Here is a 20,460-nt window from a genome sequence, read left to right as displayed (position 1 = left end):
CTGCAGCTTTGAGTTGCGTCAACGGCAGCTTCAGATATCGGCAACACACCATCGAACTTGAGGTGTTTTGGTCAGAAATATATGGAAATCACTTTTCAACCCGACATTACCTACATGAACCTTTAGTAATGTGATTGAATGCTGATGCGATAAAGATTGCTACATGTAAACGCTTCTGTCAGATTAAATTGGCCAGATTGGAGGAGGTGGCGTAAGCCACTTCATGAGCCGATCAGAGTCCGGGCAAACGGGGCATCGGGTTGCTTCCGGCTGTCAGAATTTGTCCACACGTCCGTTATGTATTCTCCTCACGTGAGACTTAACACACCGAGGCCCGTTTTCAGTTGAAATCTTGCCGTGTAAAAACGGGGTCCGAGTTTTCACAGAAATGTGGTGGCAAAGCACAACTTTTAACATATCGTGTCTTCACGATCGTACAAGAAACATTGCTTTCTTCAGCGTTTCAGCTGAAAAAAAAAACAGGAGAAGCTTGAGTAGTGGAGCAAACGATCCATCTTCAATACTGGAGGTCAAAGCTGGATGTGGGATTCGTATGCACATGGATCATATGGTGCTTATAACCTGACACATCAATCACATCACACTTTTTTTTCATTGTTCATGTACAGAGAACGAGCTGATCTCTCAATCAGGAAGATTGGTTAATCCCATCTATTCATCCTGGTGGTCTTTAAGAAAACGATGCCCACAAATGTTTGTTCAATTGAGAGCTTCAACATGACGATGGTGGAGAGGGAAAACCTGAATGACGGGACGTTGCATACCAGAAGCATGCTGCAAAGGCAGTACCAGGTTTGGACACACATTTTTCTTTAAATATCACCACCACTTCTACACACGCTACACTCACTGGTATTTATTTCATTTTGCGTAGTGTTCTGAGTAATATTTATTCACGGTGGTTTGCATTTTTGTAAAAACACTTTAAATGGAAAAAGGCTAACACAGCATAAGATTATAAAATTGCAGATAACTTTATGGAGTTGACTGCAGTTCAATCTTGTGCAGCCGCCTGCTTGAACTTTTACATACATTAGAGGGATTGCGCTTACGAAGAACCATTTCGGCCAACAACCAGCGTCGCAGAGTGTAAATCCGCCGCATAGAGTGTACGTGAGTGATTGTGTTAAAGCAAAAGGTGAGATGCATCAGCAGTAACAGAGATCGAGTTTAGAGCAAAGTGTAATTGGATGGCAATTGCATATGATGACCGAATCAAATAGCTGTATAATTCAAATAAATGTCTTTCCATTACAGTTATACTTCCGTTGGTAGTTCTGTGGAATTACATTGCTTTGATTTTACTTCATCTCTAACTACATGATCCGAAAATTTCAAAAGTAAAAAAAGTAAAAACAAGAAGCATGTCCAGTATGTAATCAATGCTATATTGCCTATTTTTTCCTCACTCACTCATACCAGCCTTTTCTATGGGAAGGCTTTAAAAAGACATGAATATAAATATAGGCAGAAAAAAATAAGTGCCAAGTCTTCAGTTAATGAATAGACACACAAATGAGGGGACATCTGAGTTTGTGGTTGGAGCACACATACATCAGACATGCACGTCGCTGTCCAGCTGCAGCTAATGTCCGTCAGATGATGCCCCCCCACCCACCCGGCTCTATTTTAATGACAGACAGCCTGTGAGAACGGGGTGGTAAAATGTACACAACATTCAATTCCTGCCCACAGATGCACACGCGCTCATAAACACCCACACAAAGGGTGCTTTGTGTGATTTATGACCCCACATAAAAGAGAGAGGGCTGGCTCAAGAATAAATAAATGTGATAAACACATACATTACACACACACACACACACACACACACACACACACACACACACACACACACACACACACACACACACACACACACACACACACACACACACACACACACACACACACACACACACACACACACACACACACACACACACACACACACACACACACAAACATCTCTATGACTGCAGACTGAGGAAACTATTGATTAGCTTTGCTGAAACAAGTGAGCCATAAAAGAGGCGGACTGCCATGACTTCACTTTTTAACAGCTCGGTGGTCATTAAACACCAATAGTAGCAGAGCACGTGACAGCAGCTGGTCACATCATATCAGCCCCGGCATCAGAGTAAAGCTCATTAAAATATCTTAAAAAGCAGTTATTTCTTCTCAGCAGGAATAAATTCCACCCCCCTCCAAAAAAATTAAAACATGCTCTATGAGCAATGTCTTTTCTATGACAAACACACGCATGCAGATGTGTGTAGTAGTAGTTCTGAGGAATCAATCTTTGTTGGGTCTCACTAATAATAATTCTATAAATGTTTTAAATCGGAAATCTCAGCAGAGCTTTTGATAATGCTGCTATCAATAATTAAGTCTTCAGTTCAATTAATCACAAGTTCACAGATGCCCTAACACATATCAGTGTCTCCAGTCAAAGAAAATAGAGCTGCCATTAAGATCTATAAATATTTACAGGACTGGCTATAAAAGGTGCATTTTTTCCTCAGTTTCCTTTAAATCAGTTTGAGGATGTGACTCGTGGTCAAGGAGCACGGGCATTTCGCGTTCATATTTTATAACGTAATATGAAAATCTGTTCCGGCCTGTAATAGCACGATCCATTCAGGGAAAAAGCAGAGTGTAAATTCTCTGAGAAATGTTTTATTTATTCATTCTTTAATGCTGACAATAAGTGTAAATACTATGAAGAGGCTTGACAACGTCATCAATAATTTAAAAAACCAAAACGGCTCAGGCTGATGTGGTGAATCTATTACCGGCATCAGCGCTGGAATATATAAGGTCTGGTAATTTTTCTCAGTCTGGTTGGGGATATATATATACACAAAGACAAACTGGGGCAGCCGGGAGATTGATCAAGTAGGAAACAGGAAAGACTCAGACAAAGACAGAGAGAAATGACAAACTCGGCTAATGTTCTTAGGGCTTTCTAAAATATGACACTGAGCTGAAAGGTTTCATAAATCTGGCAGAAAATGGCCAAAGGACAGAGGTGTAGTCTGTCACACAGGCAACCACACACACACACACGAAGGCCCTGATACACACATCTGAACATGCAAGTGACGTATGGACTCCTTTAAAAGGTGAACCAGGGGGAATATGTCTCTCAGACTGTTGGCTCGGCCTGATTGATAGGCGTGTACCAGTGGGAGTGTGTGCTAATACGTGCATTGAAAAAGAGTCAATGATGAACAGTACAGTCCATGGGTTGTAAAACAACTAATGAAATGCTGTTTGAAGGCAGTGTACCACATTCAGTCCATTGACGAATCAGCATCTCCTCCAAAAATGGCAAATGTAATTTTCAGGACAACCTCTAATGCAAAGAAGTAGACAAAAGAAGGAGTCCTAGGAATAAAGACGTGTCCCCCTTAGAGCCATGAAGTTAAACTAAACCCGTTTGTCTGGGTTTACATAAAGAGACAAAAGTATCTGGATGAGGGGACGTCCACTAAAGCTCTGCAGCATCCATCCTATTAGTACTACCTACAATTTGCTGTCACTTTATTCTTGTGGTTGACTAGGAGGGCAGCAAGCTCACATTTAAGCTTGCAGATTAAAGAGTTTTGAATGCAAGTTCTCCATTAAAAAAAAAAGAAAAAAAAAAAAAAAGGAATATATTGTGCTTGTTCTGTTTCATGAAAGGACAGTGGTGAGTCTAAGAATTATTGTTTTCAGGTTTAAAATGAGAGTAACTGGAAACTAACCTACTTATTCAGCATCAGAAAGCTCAAATTTGCTTCGCAAATACGAGTGTTTGTTTAGACAGAATATGTGTCTGTCTCACAGAAAAGACGAAAATCCCATCAAATATACACTATCCATGACCTTTGAAAGTCAAGCAGAATCTTGATATTTTCTTCTCATTTGCAAAAACACAAAGCTTTGATAGCCATTAGTTGAAATCAATAAATCGCTTAAAAGCGTGAGTTGTAATGAACTGACAAGCTTAAGAGATGGTACATACTGTACATAAAGGGCTCTTTTGCTTTTGGGCCTTTAGCATTCTGCAAATGCAAATCAATTCAGCAAAGAGTAACTGCCAGAAATGTCACGGTTACAGATGACCATCTCAGCCTTTTCAATGCAAAAGTAAATGATCATTGACTTCCTATTCAGAGGAGATGGACAGCAAGGCCGGAGCCATAAAGCCTTCCTAACCAACAAATGACATGACTAAGCTTAATCACGTCGAGTCAAGGGAATAAAGTTTAGCAAAACAAGAAGTTTCACAAGAATTAATGTGAATTTGTACCTTTTTAACCTCATGAATGAACATTCTTCCTTTCTTCTGCCATTGATAGGACACAGACCAGTCGATAGGATTGTGTGTGTGTGTGTGTGTGTGTGTGTGTGTGTGTGTGTGTGTGTGTGTGTGTGTGTGTGTGTGTGTGTGTGTGTGTGTGTGTGTGTGTGTGTGTGTGTCTAGCTGCGGAGGATCATTATCAGCTGTGCTACACGAGGATCAGCGAAGGCGTAACAATGGACACAGGTCAATTCCTCGTCGCCATCTCTTCCGGTATCTGCTAACCTCAAACTCACAAACACACAGGATTATTCCCAGCAAACAGTTTTCTTTTCTTGCAACTGTTTCACAGCAGTAGATCCTCCCTACTTGGTCTTTTACTTTGAATCTCTCACATCTCCATCCATTAAATTCTCACTCGCTCACTTCCCGGTTAACACAGGTAATCATCCTTTCTGTCTTCTCTGTCTTTATCTTGATATCATCCATCTCTCCCCTCCCACCCATTCTAGCTTAATCTCTTCATCATCTGCACGTCTCCATCTCCTCTGCCACCCCCCCCTCATCCTCATCTTCCTCCTAATCTCCCCAGCTTGTGCATGCCTCTAATTAGCTGACATCTCCACTAATTAAGTTTGACAACAAAAGATCACCCGACACTGGCAGGTGGGTCAGTATGGGGGGATGGGGCAGAGAGGGGCAGGGGTAGAGGGAGAGAGGAGCTGTGTGAAAGAAAGACTGGGTAAGACTGTGTGTGTGTGTGTGTGTGTGTGTGTGTGTGTGTGTGTGTGTGTGTGTGTGTGTGTGTGTGTGTGTGTGTGTGTGTGTGTGTGTGTGTGTGTGTGTGTGTGTGTGTGTGTGTGTGTGTGTGTGTGCGTGCGTGCGTGCGCTCATGGGGGCCTGTCAGGTTGCTCGATCCCTTTCTATTTTTCTCTACAGGCTAACAGAAAGTGACACGTGTTTTTAAAAAGCCGCTGACGGGATATGACACTGCTTCTCATACGCCACTGTCTACGCACGGGGAGTAATTAGCGCACTATCGACTGCCATGACATCAATCAGACGAGCTGTCTAAATGCCTGCACGCTGCAAGGGAGAGACTTGCAGAGGCAGAGGAGGCTGGCATCCTATCGCAATGACAAACCGGCGTGTGTGTGTGTGTGTGTGTGTGTGTGTGTGTGTGTGTGTGTGTGTGTGTGTGGAGACTGAATTTTGTCTAGCATGACATTATTTAGACAAGGCTTTCTGTACGTGCAGACGTATGGATGAGTGTGTATGACAGGCAGACAGAGAGGCCACGCTACAGGTGGTAAACCGGTTGGCAGAAAATCATGGAGGCGGGCGATCAGGCCCAGCAGCCCCTCTCTGACTCGAGCAGCTGTGTGTGTGTGTGTGTGTGTGTGTGTGTGTGTGTGTGTGTGTGTGTGTGTGTGTGTGTGTGTGTGTGTGTGTGTTCAAAGGCTTGTTTGCTTATTAACTCAGTCAAACACAATGGCTGTGAATTGGGGGCAGGAATTATGCTACATTTGAAGGATTACCGGCTGTTTCATCACAAGGACCCACGGCGCAGGTTTCAACTGTCATATTTAACTTACCGATCAGATTTTAGAAACTACATTTTACGTCGGTGAGATTTCGTGTGTGGAGGTGTTCTCTCATCGGGATTCGACCTCCGACTTACTTGCGCAGCTTGAAATACGCCGGCGACATTGTGCCGTGACAAAGGCAGAGGTCTGCAACCGTTGTGCGCATAAAGAGTCATTTCTAACACTTTTAGTCAAATAAATGTTGCAAAATGTGCTTAAACTTTAAATTGAAAATAGGTTGTAAGTATAGTTTTTTTTCTATTTACAGAAACGGAATTTTAGATTTTATACAAAATGCTTCATAACTACATTTTAAGAAGAGTAGACTTTTAACCGTTTTTGTTGTTTAAATCATTTTGCTTCATGATTGTTTAGATCTTTTTCACCTATTAAACCTTTTCTAGGAGTTTAAACAGTTTTACCATTTTTTTAGGTTGTTTTTTTTAGCCCTTTTCTTTGTAACTTTATCAAGTGGCTTCAGCTATGTAAGCAGTTTTGTTTTAACAATTTTAGCTGTTTTACCGTGTGAAGTGATTTTGGAGTTATTTTACCTTTTAAGACACTTTTCAGCCTTCTGAATGATAACTGTGTGTGTGTTTTAATCATAGTAGTGAAAACCTGCTGCTCTGGTGAGATTGTCCATGATTTGAGGCCAACGCAGTGCTCCTCTCCCTATCTTTACAGGAGTGCTGAGGTGACCTTGAGAGGGGTTGATAAACTGCAGATAGCGAAGAGGAAACCTCAGTGAAAAGGACAACTCTTCTGTATTGAGTCCTTGAAGCTCCAGCGTTGATTGGCTGACTACTAAAAGCTGTATCTGCTTCAAATTCAAAGCTTTTTTAATCAATGGCTGAGTTCTGTACGAGATTCTGGCCTGTTTTCCTGTGTCACTTGTGTACATACATATTGTACCCTCGCATCAGTAGTTCAATTTCATTTTTTGTTTATATATAGATTTGTTTTACAGTAATAAACCTGAAGTAACTGAGTTTAATATGTCAACAAAATCAGTACTATTCCATTTATGCAACATAATGTCAATAAATATGTCCATGAGGACTAAATGCTACTACTACCAGTGTTGCCACAGTTACCTTGAAAAAGTACTCTGATTACTGACTACTAGTTACTCCCTTAAAAAAGTAACTTAGTTACTTTACTGATTAGTTGTTTTTAAAAGTAACTAAGTTAGAATACAAGTACATTTTTAGTTACTTTCAGCAGCTGCCGACAACGTTTTGCTAAAAACTCTGAAAAAGGGGCGGGGCTTCCTGCCAAAATAAAAGTTTTTACTTGAAAATTACAAAAAATAGCGTAACATCTTTGCAGTTGTGTTTTTGTTGCATCGATATTGTTTTGTGATTATGTTTGTGAGTTCCTATTCTTTAATGTCACCTGAATGCACCGTCAGAGCGAGCTGGTCTGTGATTGGCTGAGAGTGGAGAAGGGGGCGGGTCAGGTGAGCTGCGTGTGTCCCTTTGGAGAAGAACCAAGGAGCGGCCCGGTTCTGTTTAATAATAACGCGGCTTTGCAGACAAGAAGCTCGTCCTGTTGGAGAAGTGACTTTAATCTGATTACTGACACTGTTGGTTGAAAAAAAGAAATTAATAATGAAAAACTATTATATATGAAAACCTTATACGGTGATTTGAATGACAAGTCTGATTTTTTTTTCTGCCAAAACAATAAACTTCTAATAATGCCGCTTTCCATGTCAACTATATCCACTGCTGTGAGAAATTAACAGGAAATCCAAGCTGACAACCTCCCTGCGATCTGTTAATGATGGACACGCCAAACAATGTGCTATTTCCAGTCTTTTCAAATTAAACCGCAATATATGTCATGTTTCACTGGTGCTTAAGTAGGGATATTTTCAGAGGATTTAAGTTATAAAACAACATTGTTAGACAGTTGCAAAAAAGAAATGATGATATGGAATGCATCAGAATCTCTTGATCGTCGATTGTAATATAAGACAGATAATCCCTATCCCTCCAGTCAGTGATTGTCTTCAACAAAACATCTGATACACTCGGAGTCAGTCTCCTTGTAATCGGTGAAGGTGCTGTCACTGCACATGTGCACCACAGTCGTGGCAAATCATTATTCTGCACATGTGCGAGTAGATGGACAATAAGACCAATGTTTGCCTCCAGAGTGTCGTGACTCCCAGTCCACATTCTCCAGGGACTTGGTAGTTTTATAGTTGACAAACACCTGTAATAGCAATCCAACTCTGTCATCTGTTCATACGAATGCCTTTATAATCGCCATTGTTATTGTCTATAACAAATTGCGGGCAAACTAGTGCCAACTTGTGGCCTAGTATGCCAACGACATCGCTCTCAGTGTTCCTGCCATTGCTGCATAGACAGACATCTATTTCAGAACATTGCCGTGTAAACGTGAAACTTTTCTGAAACAATTATGCAAAAACGAAGCATTTTCACTTGTTGTGGAGACCGGGTGTCACATTAATATCAAACAGGGGCGGAAGCAGTCACTTACTCCACAATATCAGCATTACCTTAGAGTACGAAATAATAATAATTAAAAAAAAAAAAGAATGTAATAATAGTGTAAGATTTTCTTCATTGTTATCACATGGATTATAGAGAGGATCGACTGCAGCCACAGTATATTCTGACTATAGCCCCTCCTGACATTATATCTTCTGCTCATCCACAAAAATCCTGATAAAAAAGCATAAGAGCACAAACAAATCTGCAAAATAGACTCAATGATGCGTCTTTCCACTAATATAACCTTAAAGGTCAAATAAACTCAACATGAAAAACCACAATTAATCCAGTTTTTCATCATTCTGATGTAAAAAAAAAAAAAAAGAAATTGGGGAAGATGAAAGCACAGAGCCATACATCTGTCCCTGAGTGTGTACCCTTTTGTGTGTTCCAACTTCTACTGTGTGTGTTCTTTTAAGAGGCTGAGTGTATGTGTCCATGTGTCCTTTTACCGTGTGCGTGCTCCATCGCGGGCGGATGTCCTTTGCATGGAATTTATTTTTCATTGAGACCTACTTGTGCAAATACGAGAGGCGGAAACCATAAATGAGAGGAAGAGAGTGCAACAGGGGGAAGAGAGACCTAGAAAGGGTCTATTGAGGGGAAGAGAGCAGAGGAGGAGGAAGGGATGGAGCACACGAGTGCCTCTTGAGAGCTTTTCCTTATTAGCCGGGCTGAATCGTGCGCTTTGAGTCCGGAAAACACACTCTGGTACACCCCCCCCCCCCCCCCCTCCCTCCTGTCTGCTCCACCATCACCCACCTTACCAACCTCTTCTCATTCCTCTCTTTCAGCCCTCTCCGCATTCACTGCTTTCCGCTCCCAGCATCGCAGCTCAGTTTATCCTTTACTTTGTTTCCCCCTTTTCCCATCTACTTTTCTCAGCCTAATTTGCCCTTTTAGCCCCGGACGTCCGCGGAAGCCTCCCCCCCCCGTTCGCCCTGTGTGTCCTCACTCCATCCACCAGCCCGTCTATTGTATCGTCCCAAAACATCCACTTAGCCTCTCCTCCCATCTGAATCACTCACTTATCGCTTCCTTTCTCAACGGTTGATTCACTTTTCTCATTCCAGCAATTATTTGGTTCCACTTGTGTCTCCCCTCAGCCTTCAGAATCAGGACCACCTATTCTCCTTCTAAATATGCCGTTCCTCCTCTTTAATTGTTTAAGCTCAAACCATTTCCTCCCTCTCAACGTTGTCTTAACGCCTGCTCTGCATCTCACGTGGTCACTTGTCAGTTCATCTTCCGGTTTTTAGACAGAACGTTACAACATTTCCTTCAGCTTCAAGCAGTCATTCTCCTCTCTCTTTTCTTCTTCCCACACTTCACCTTCTTCATATTCAAGTTGAATAGGGAAAGTGAAAAAAAAGTAATTAAATAATAAATAAATATATATATATATATATATATATATATATATATATATATATATATATATATATATAGAAAAAATGTTCTTTCTTCTTTTGGAACCAGTCTTCTTTCCTCAATGAAAAGGATGCTGCTTTGAAATAAACTTTGGATCAACTGTGTTACTCTCATTTTAGTTCAGCGGCCACATACATCTCAGTTTCATCTGGAGAGGGCCGGCCCTAAAAAAAAGAATGCCATAATAACCTTAAAATGTATAATGTTTCATTGTTGTGGCACCTTTAATGAAAATTTCTATATTTTTGCGAAACACAAACAATTACTTCCAAAAATTACTACAATCTCAATCTCTCAGAGAAAGAGAGAGAATCAATCACAACTCTACGGTCGAATTGCAGATGTCCGCTCCCAGTACAGCTGCATTCTGCTTTCATGTTCCGTTTCCGTTGTCTTAGTTGCTCATTCAGCGGTGGAACCATTAAGTTCAAATACTCGGGAGGAAAACTACACAGATTCACACACAGGCACACGAAACCACTGCAGTGCGAAGACTAATTACCTACAAAGAAACACTGATGTGGAAAACAGCTCCAGTACAGACCAACCTGGCTCCACCGAACAGCTTCTCACGTACACACATGCCTAATGTGTGTATGCGTCTGTGTGTGTGTGTGTGTGTCTGTGTGTGTGTGTGTGTGTCTGTGTGTGTGTGTGTGGGAGAGAGAGAGAGAGAGAGAGAGAGAGAGAGAGAGAGAGAATATAAAATACTGAAAAAAGGGCCTGTGTGTGTGTGTGTGTGTGTGTGTGTGTGTGTGTGTGTGTGTGTGTGTGTGTGTGTGTGTGTGTGTGTGTGTGTGTGTGTGTGTGTGTGTGTGTGTGTGTTTGCCACTCTCAATGAGCTGAGAGAAGGTCTGATTAATTAACATGGAGAGAAGAAAGCCTCTCCAGTGACCAGCCAAGCAACGCTAAAAGCTCATCTCTCTCTCTCTCCTGTTGCAGCCTCCTCGATGTTTCTGCTCGTCTCTGTTCGACTGTTGCAACTTTTAATACAAGTGTTGGGGATCGTATATTAGTTTCATTGATGTACTTTGTGAAATAAAGCACAGAGGGCCGGAACCAACCGATATGTCAGGTAAAGTGCACTTCATTCTACCAAACATTTAGCATTTCGGCAATTCCGCTTTTGAATTTCCGCTGTGTCACGAGCATCTCTCAGAACAATCTGTTGGTCTGCTTTACACAAGGAAAGACTACGACTGTGTGACATTAAGGAACAACAACAACAACAACACACACAAAAAAAAAAAAGGGAACGGCTGCTCATCCTGCACAAACAAAGCTAAAGTTTTCAGAGATTCTCGCAATGACAGATGGTGGGACGAGTGGAAGCCAAAGGCAAAAATCACTTCCAACTGGTTTATCTTCCTTAGAGAAGAGAACCAAACACAAACACGAGAGGCGCAATGCTGAGGAGAACGAGGGGGAGTGGAACAGGAAGTTTGCCGTATTAACAGGTTGCAACAAGTGGCATCATGCCGGAAAACAAATTGTGAATGGAATATCTTTATGTGGTGCTTTTGAACAACTTTACATGATCAATTATTTGCTGTCTGTTTACAGGGTGCTTAGAGTCGTCACCAAAGACTCTTCAGCATAAGGACGAGAAAAGGTAGGGAACTTACGGGACGGGAAAATAGCTTTCCCCACTGCCAAAGCTCTACCCGACTCTACCTCTAACTCAACTATTAAAACCTGACATGAAGCAGTACAGCGCCCCCTTTTAATTACGATAGTGATGTATTTTAGAAGGGCATCAGATTATAAGCCAACATAGCAAATCCAAACATATTGATGATGGATACCACTGTATTGAATTACTGTCGTACTTTTGTGGATTTAGCAATAAAACTCACCGAGACCCGAACGTAAATAGATCAGCCTCCGAAGTGAAATGTCATCGTCACAGTCACTGCTTGTTCACAAACGCTCCAAAAAAGAACCATCTGTGGCCATAGTTTTAAAACCAGGTGCGACAAAGGCAATGAAGTCTGAATTCCTCCAACAATTAATTGGTGGCTGTCTCTCTGTGTTGTCACCTGTTTACGGTGTACCCTACTATCACCCACAGCCTGTTGGCATCGGCCCCCCCGGAGAAGACTGTGACCATCAGTTGGATGAAGGGGTGGATGGATGTAACTCAGGAAGGGGCTGGATCTATCCTGGGTGGGCTCACTGCAGCTGTGAACGACTAGAACGTATCCAGCGTGAGTGCTGCCATGCTGAAGATGCGTTCACATATATTTAATGGGCAGCTTTATTGAAACCGCATTCACTTGTTTTTTTTTTGTTATGCTGTGCTTCTCTTTTACTCATCCAACACCCCCACCCCCCACCCCATCCCCCGCCCCCTGGTTTCTCTCTCTGAAGTCTCTCAAGGCTGATTGTTTTCTAATTGGTGTAGTGCCAGAGGTCGTGGTTGTTATGGTAACCTGCGAAGGGGCACTTGGAAGGGTTAGGTGGTGGCTGGACGAGGATGGGGGGGGGGGGCACCCACTCAAGAAAAACCAAGGGCAGCCCTCATCCGAGGCTTAGGTGGTCACTTCAGAAAATGGACTGTGTGTGAGAGAGAGAGAGTTTGTCAGCGTCTCTTTTTGTTCATACAGAGGACGTTCATGCATTGTGAAGACGATGTGTCCGGTGGTTTCAGCCTCAAAGGCCTGTTCGAGGGCTGAAGACTGAAAAGAGGCCCTGTCAGATTAATGGCAGGAATCGGGTTTAGGTTGAGTTGCTCACGCTGATGATTAAAAAAAAAAAGAAAAACTGAAAGAAAGAAAAAGACTAAATGAAAGTACTGTTGCTCGGCTCAATTTAGGTGCAAGACAGTAATCAGATTTAAAAAGACCGTTATCAGTAAGGACAATGGGATAAAGTTAGGCCAAAGAATACAACTGGCAGGGAAACACACAATCTTACAGATTTTTGTATTAGTATCATTTTTGTTTTATTGGTATAACTCATTGTTCCCTCTGGAGGAAAATCTGAACATCAACCCATCCTATTCAAAGTTAACCTTGACCTAAACTACTAGGAGTGGTAGGATGCCATGGTGAGGGGTGGACGGTAAACCTATCATTTATTTGACTAAAAAACACATTAGAACATATATTATTATATAAGTATAACACAGATACATGACGTTGATGATAGGTTTTGTGACTGCACTATTGTAACAGTTATATATAAAGACTTACTGCACAGTTCAAATCAAAAACATTTAACCATTAAAACAAATTAATCTTTTTTTTCTTTTTGCCAATAGATCCTAAAAGCCATGAATGAATGATGAACCACAATTAAATCATTTTGAAAATACTGGGGTGAAATAAAATCTCACAACACAACAAAACACTGATATGAAGCCCAGCACACGTGCAGAGGAATATGAGTATATGAACACGCACAGACACTCTTCAGGCTTGTTTTGTGAAAAGCTATGATTTGTCGCGATCCTTCCTACAAAGTTAAAACGTGTGACGCGATCCTCTGCGGGACAAATAAACTCTGTTCAAGGTATGCTCATGGGCTTGAAGCTTTTCCAATCAGGAATGGCAAAATGGTTCAAGAGGGCAAAATGTTGCCAAGTGATCACTGAACTGAGAGCGTTACTTCCACATTTAAATATCATAGAAAATCTCATGAGGAAACCCAATTCTTTTTTTCACAGTGGACAGTAACGAGATGTATGCATCAGAGAAGAAAGACCTCAAAATCTTCTGTCTGATCCCCCTAAAAATAAACTAATAGAAATAGTTTTTTTTTATAATAAACACAGTTTTCACAGCACCGATGCCACAGATTGAATAATGTCATCAATGGCCTGATCGTTTTAATTCACACCTACACTCAAATTGGAGACACACATGGAGAACATGCAAACTCCACACAGAACGATTTCCTACCCCAGGATTGTTGCTGCGAGGCAAAAGTCTTAACCGCTACGCCAACGTACGGCTATGATGAAAATCTAATAATGGCAATCCTTTTCTCACCCGGTGACGATAGAGGCGAGTCAAAAAGCTAAATGTGAGTACAGCAGGATAAGAAGTTTGTGTGGGAATCACTCATATTGAACACCAGGAAAACTCGCCATGATTATTCACAGTTAGATAAAGACTTTAAAATATGCCAAAAGAAAATGGGTTGAGAACATTTGCAATAATGTTTGCAGGCATCATTCATGTATTTGAATACTGCATTGAACCGATTTTTACTACCATGTAAAAATACAGGAAAGCTGCTACATGTCCAGGTTGAAAATTATTTTTGCGCTGTGGAACAATTGTCAATATCAAACTTCTTTGGTTCATACTGTTTTTCATCTTTCTGTCATATCATTTCATGAGGCCAAATGTCATTGTTTTGTTTATATTGAGTTCACAATATTATGCCCCGAGACAGCAGCCAATATGCACCTAATATTCAGCCAGCACACACACAGACTCACCACTGTGTGTGTGTGTGTGTGTGTGTGTGTGTGTGTGTGTGTGTGTGTGTGTGTGTGTGTGTGTGTGTGTGTGTGTGTGTGTGTGTGTGTGTGTGTGTGTGTGTGTTGCTGATAGAATGGAGTCCTCAGTGACTTTGTTTCTTTGTCTCCCACATGCACACAGTGACTCTGGCACGCACTACAGCCACCGCTGAAACGCTCCCTTCTTTTCTGGGCATCATCGATTGTTGTCAGCCAATACCTTGACTTCCTTCCGTCTGCATTATCAGGCCTGAGGAAGTGATGATAAATGAGTAACGCTATCTGGTAAGGCTGCCGGCCATAGATGTAGTTTTCCCCAAAAATTCGATTTTTTTTTTTTAAATCATATAATTTTTTTTTAAGAAATACACATGATATTAGATCAGTGATTAAAAACTGTTGAATTTAAATGAGATGAAATCAAGTAAACCTTCTGGAAATCTCCGTGACTCATTCATGTAGTTAAGTTGGGGAATTTTAATTATCAATCGTACTTTTTTTTAACATCAAATCATGCGCTACCCATACATGATACCAATTTTATTTATTTTTTTTCAGCAGTGACATTCTCTGAGGAATCCAGCATTGTGACATCATAGCTTGTATATAGGCTGTTCTTCACTTTTATAAAATTGTCAAAGCACAGAACATTAAAAGTCAAGGTCAAAGAAGTCCTGACATTGCATAATCTAACAGTATTATGCATGAAAGAAAACAATACATGGAAAATCTCCATAAGGCCTGGAGCTGTCCATCATACAACCCCCCCCCACCCTTGCTCTTACAACAGTGTGTGTGTGTGTGTGTGTGTGTGTGTGTGTGTGTGTGTGTGTGTGTGTGTGTGTGTGTATGTGTGTGTGTGTACGTATATAAATTCTGAAGTACGTGAGCTGTGACTGACATAACAAAGCTAAAGAGTCAGAATTGTGAAGTTCAGAGGCACACACAGATGCCTGCCGTGATTCTTTGTTCTCCACACACACACACGCATGCATGCATGTACGCACGCATGCACGCACGCACGCACGCACGCACACGCACACAGATATGTATATCAGTGGACAGTTCGGTACACAGGCATTCATACGAAAACTTGAAGTGAGCAAAAACAAGTCAATCTTTTCTCTTTTGTCTCTCTGGCTCCGTCTCTATTGATTGCAGACAGTAACACACAAACTGAGTGAGAAAGACACACACACGCGCACGCACGCACGCACGCACGCACGCACGCACGCACGCACGCACGCACGCACACAGACAGGCTTCTGGCAGATAAACTTGATTTAGACAGGAGAGGGGCAGAGAGACGAAACAAAGTGAAGCGTCAGCGAGATATTATTGCAGTTTCACTGGAGAGGAATGGTCGGGGGAGGCAGGGGAGCTGGAATTAAAGGGAAAACAATAACGGGTATTCATCAACATTTTCATGCATGTTCTGAGTATCTGCATCCACTTTCTGTCACCTTACCGGTTATATATTCATCAATGCAAACGCCTTGGTAAAAAAGCAGTGCCACACCTGATCGAGCTCAGCTGGGATGGTTCAGGTTCTACTTTGTCGTCTATGTTGTTGAAAAGCTGTTGTGCTATTCTGAGTCAAACATGATCAAACCCCTGCCGTTCAACCAGTAACTCTGCTGAGATGAAGGCGTGGTGACTTACCCGTCATTAGCAGGAGGAGGAGCAGGAGGAGAAGCGGTTCCAGCTCCCCTTGGTTTGTTGACTTTAGCGTACAGCCTGTCGAGGGGGTCGTCATCCGGCAAGGCTGCGGGTTCGTTTGCATGGTTCCCGTGTCCTTGAACGCCGGACGGGCCTTGAGGGGAAGGTGTGCGGGCCTGCTGGATCGTACTGTAGGGAGGCTGTGGCACTGGAGCGATATCTCGCTCCCTGAAGGATTGTATGCGGGCATAGTTGGGATCTGCGTCGTCATCTTCGAACTCTGGATACGTCTGGCCACCGCTGCCAACCTGTGGGTCTCTGGATCGCTGCTCTCGCAGCTCGGGATGCCCCGCTTCAATTCTGAAAACAAAAGAAATGAAGGACTCATTAAAGCATCGCAAATTGTTCTTGAACCCAACAGAATTTTAATGAATGTGGGCCTAATCTAAACACATTTCGGAACCAAATAAATTCAAACAACCCGGGAGGATTGAGCCAAGCTGTGACTTCTGCTTGAGCTTTAACGTTAAATGGAGAGCACATACAAATCCGGTCATCTCACTTGTAGAAAGGTCCCCACCTCTCTCTGTCTTCTTTCATCCTCTCCAGCTCATGGTCGCTCAGGACGTCTGACTTCTGTCTTTGCAGAGCCGCCTTTGCTTCCTTCTTCTCTTCCTTTTTCTTCCCGAATCTGTGGAATTGATTGGAAAAGAGCATTTAAAACAATAACAACAAGAGAGAATAACACAGATGTGAATGAACAGCTCCGGAGATAATCAGACACCATAAAGTAGACAAAGGAATATTTTCAGGACATGTACTTAAAAATAGATAAGTTGGCAACCCATGGAACAAATACTGTGTGTACAAGTAACAGTTCATGGTTCTTCTCTGGGGTACACAATGCATGGGAAATCTAATACATTAAACACAGGAAGGGTATAAAGTATATTAATTAATATTACACTATGTTGTGCTCTAAACGGCCTAATCTAAACACGCAGGAGTCTTAAATGCCCCTTTTAAGTGGCCGCATATCAATACTCAAACGGCAGCAGTCGATACTGTTTGTGTGTGGTCAGCACCAACAGCACGCTCAGCACTATCGGACACTGTGCTGGTCATTACCTGGACGGGATGCACACACACATACACACACCTGATCGTACACCACAAAACTACACTTCAAGTTGGGACAGATGGTGCAGGACATGCTCCATGTTTCACACAATACACAATTAAGACAAGCTAAGGGCGTTTTATGTCCCTTGTATGGTTGAGTCTCCACAAATTTCCCCAAAAAAGACTTTGTATTTTCCGTGAGGTCACATGTCGCGCCCATCAAATCTGTCATGGACACATCATGGCTCTCTTTACACTGATATGTGACGGATAACCGAAGATCTGCAGAAATATGGTGAATGACCAAGACCTGCCCATATGGAATATTGGGGAATTGATTCCGCTCAGGATTAGAGTTAGACCACCAGACTGTGTGTCAAATATACGGCCTGCAGGCCAGAACTGACCTGCCAGAGAGTCCAATCAGGCTTACAACATGAAATTTGACAGCTGTGAGAAATTAGGACATGAACTGCAATATATTTATTTGACCACCAGGGGCACACTGGGGTCTAACTCGTCTACTTTCCAATTTACTCTTAGTTGTGGTGATCAGGATTACTACACAGATGTAGAAGTCGGTCTACATTAAAGATATTTTCTAGAATTTGACAAGTTGTTCTGATCATAATATAAACTAGCTGGTTATTTTTTGAGTTCCAGCTACATGTGGACAAACGTTTCATACCTTTAAACAGTGTAATAAAAATCCACTCTGATCTGTAAATTGTAAAGCACATGGTGAACTGGGGCATAATATTGAAATTGCAGTTCTTTGAAATCAAATTTCAGGTTTGTCGTGTGGTGTAAAAACATTGTATATTCAAATGTGAACTTCTGAATGAGATATTAATAATTTGTTGCACTAAAAGAAAGACAAAAGTTTAGTCTTCTAGTCATTTATAGATTATAATACTAATATGTGCTAGTCGGGATACTTGAGTTCAGACTGTAATTGGCCCCTGGAGGTATCTCAGTTTGACACCTTTCCCTTAGACAATTTTTCATTTATGAGATACAAAATGAATATTTTCAATTCAATTAAGATTCTTCTCATTAGCACATATATTGAATACAAAAGTATTAGATGTGAAAACACCCATACATTGTTTAAGGCAGACTGATTTAAGGCAACACATTTGTTTTTAGTTGATTCTTTCTGGCCAATGCCTCCACTAGACAGCCATGTCAGGCCATTTGAAGATGACTACATGCAGCACTGTGCAAGACTCACACGGTTCAGTTTGACATAAACAGACCTAATTTGGTTGCAAAAGCTTTAAGAGCCGTCTTGGAAAACCTCTATCCGGAAAAAGCCATTCTAATGTTTTGAGGCCATAAATAAATGAATCAACATGTTTGCTCGTGTTTTGTTTCAAACAGACCAAAATCACACCATTTGCCCGTCCTGTACTGGTACAGCAGTCAGGTGAGAGTCAGCTGAGTCAGCAGTAATGTGCCACAGTGTTGACAGGCTGAAGAAATATGAAAAGAAAAAAAAAAAAGCTGTTAACATGCATGTGACTAACACCTCAAGGTTTGGACCGATTCGTGTAATCCTGAAATGAGGCCTGTTTCTGATGTCCTCTTGTGGATTTGCTGCATGAGGAAGAGTGACGCAGAGACGACCGAAAACTCGTGTGTGGTTATTAAAATGGATCCGATGCATCGCAAACCCTATGTTGCTTTCTTTAAGGTAATGGATTCAATTGTCAAATTGGTGAAGAAATATTTGCACTACATTATACATAGAAACATGGTTGGAAAGAGAAAACTGAAATACTGTATGGATTCTCGGTTTCAAAACACACACAAAAAAAAAAAAAAAGTATGACAAAGTTGGATTGATATTTAAGTACAGAACTATTCAGACTCTGGAGAATATCATGAACACTGAGAGTCGGCTCATGTACTTAGATGAAGGAAAAACCCAGGCTGCACAGTGAACAGGACATTGTGAATTGAGTCTGTTAAACCTGATAAATAGTTAATAGCTCAAACACGCAAACTGTGACCTTATAATACACCTCATGTTTTATTTATCTACTCAATTTATGGATGCATTATCCTCTGTTCTGGGCTTCCACTTTGCACAGTCGCTGATGTTTTTAAAGTATCAAAGTACCTGCTGGTGCATTATTTAAACCAACGTTCACAGGTACTTCAAAGTGTGACTGTTTTGTTGGTTTAGCTTGTGTACATCTTTGCACGGCTGTAATAAAACATAAATGTGAAGAGAGCACTCTGGTAATAGGATTCTTTGTAATGCCTAATGTGGATCGGGGGGGCTGAAGCCTATTTACCACCCATAGAGGAGGACTCGATGGGCAATGAAGGGCTACAATCATCTGTGTGCATTAACAGCATGTGTGTGTATTTGCCTCACAGGGGACAAGCCTCGCTCTAATTACTGCTACCTACAGAGGCTTACCCTTTCCTTCAACTCGCTCCGTCTCACCCTCACTTACTCATCGTTCACCTCTATTCTATACTTTTTCCCCCCTCTTTTATTGCCCTCTCCTTCTCCGCTCTCGTTACCCTCGTTTCCATTGCTCTCCATCCATAGCTTACCTCGCCTTCAACCCTTCAGCCCACAGTCTCATTTGACACTTTGCTCCTTCCCCCCCGTGCTATCAAACACTTCGCTCACTTAACTTAATCTCTCTTCTCTGCAGTGCTCAATGTCATCCCTGGTTCATCTCTCTTGTCGGCTTACGGGAGGAAATAAAAGGGCGAATGATGGAAACCTTCGAGAAGATGTGCATGCAGGGTAGCTCTACGCACATCGATATCAACAAGGAACACTCAGATCTTTAATGAAAATCAAAGGGTGACTCTTTGAGTACAGGTACAAATTTTAAGTTTTGAGTCAAGAGCAGCATGCATCTTTCTAACATATCACCTTACAAAGGTGACGACTGAACGAGATTGCGATTGACGAGAGCTGGTGTCCACTCATGTCCGAGCAGTTTGAGATTATTGGAGCTTTGTGCCACGATGCACTGAAAATATAGGCTGTAGAACAAGAAAAATGTAATTGTGTCATCACACCACCAGCAGCTGGATTCATGCTTTCAGGTTCTTTATGCCAGATATTGATACTGCCATCAGATATTTGCAGCACAAATTGGAGAAGGTAAGCTATTAACTGCATCTTCTGCTGCTTTAACTGATCTGCTTTAAGATTCTGCTCCAAAGATTCACGTTGCATGTGTTAAGTGAAGGTCTTTTGCATGTTTCAGCATTAAACAATGGCTATTTCAGTCGCTGTTGCCTTTATTTGGCTCTGACCTCTGACAGTAACAAGACATCTTCTCTCGGTGAACAGCTGCTCAATGGGTATTTACTGTTTTTCAACTT

The 20,460-nt window shown here is 41.7% G+C and overlaps 1 protein-coding gene across 6 annotated transcripts in view; it reads right to left on the bottom strand.

The window, feature by feature from the left end:
- Positions 1-20,460, bottom strand: part of pard3bb (par-3 family cell polarity regulator beta b) — a 242,849-nt gene that overhangs the window by 61,401 nt on the left and 160,988 nt on the right. For 4 of the 6 annotated variants that reach the window (XM_080478440.1, XM_080478442.1, XM_080478443.1 and 1 more), the window contains exons 20-21: positions 16,541-16,669; positions 15,982-16,338 (exon numbers count right to left, since the gene is read on the bottom strand). In XM_080478440.1, coding sequence (XP_080334566.1) covers positions 15,982-16,338; positions 16,541-16,669 — 486 coding nt within the window. The remainder of the gene's footprint in view (positions 1-15,981; positions 16,339-16,540; positions 16,670-20,460) is intronic. The other 2 variants (XM_080478441.1, XM_080478444.1) reach the window with 1 other exon arrangement.

This window comes from Lipophrys pholis, assembly GCF_963383615.2.
Source record: "Lipophrys pholis genome assembly, chromosome: 13".
Taxonomy (NCBI): domain Eukaryota; kingdom Metazoa; phylum Chordata; class Actinopteri; order Blenniiformes; family Blenniidae; genus Lipophrys; species Lipophrys pholis.
This window is presented reverse-complemented; position numbering and strand designations above follow the sequence as displayed.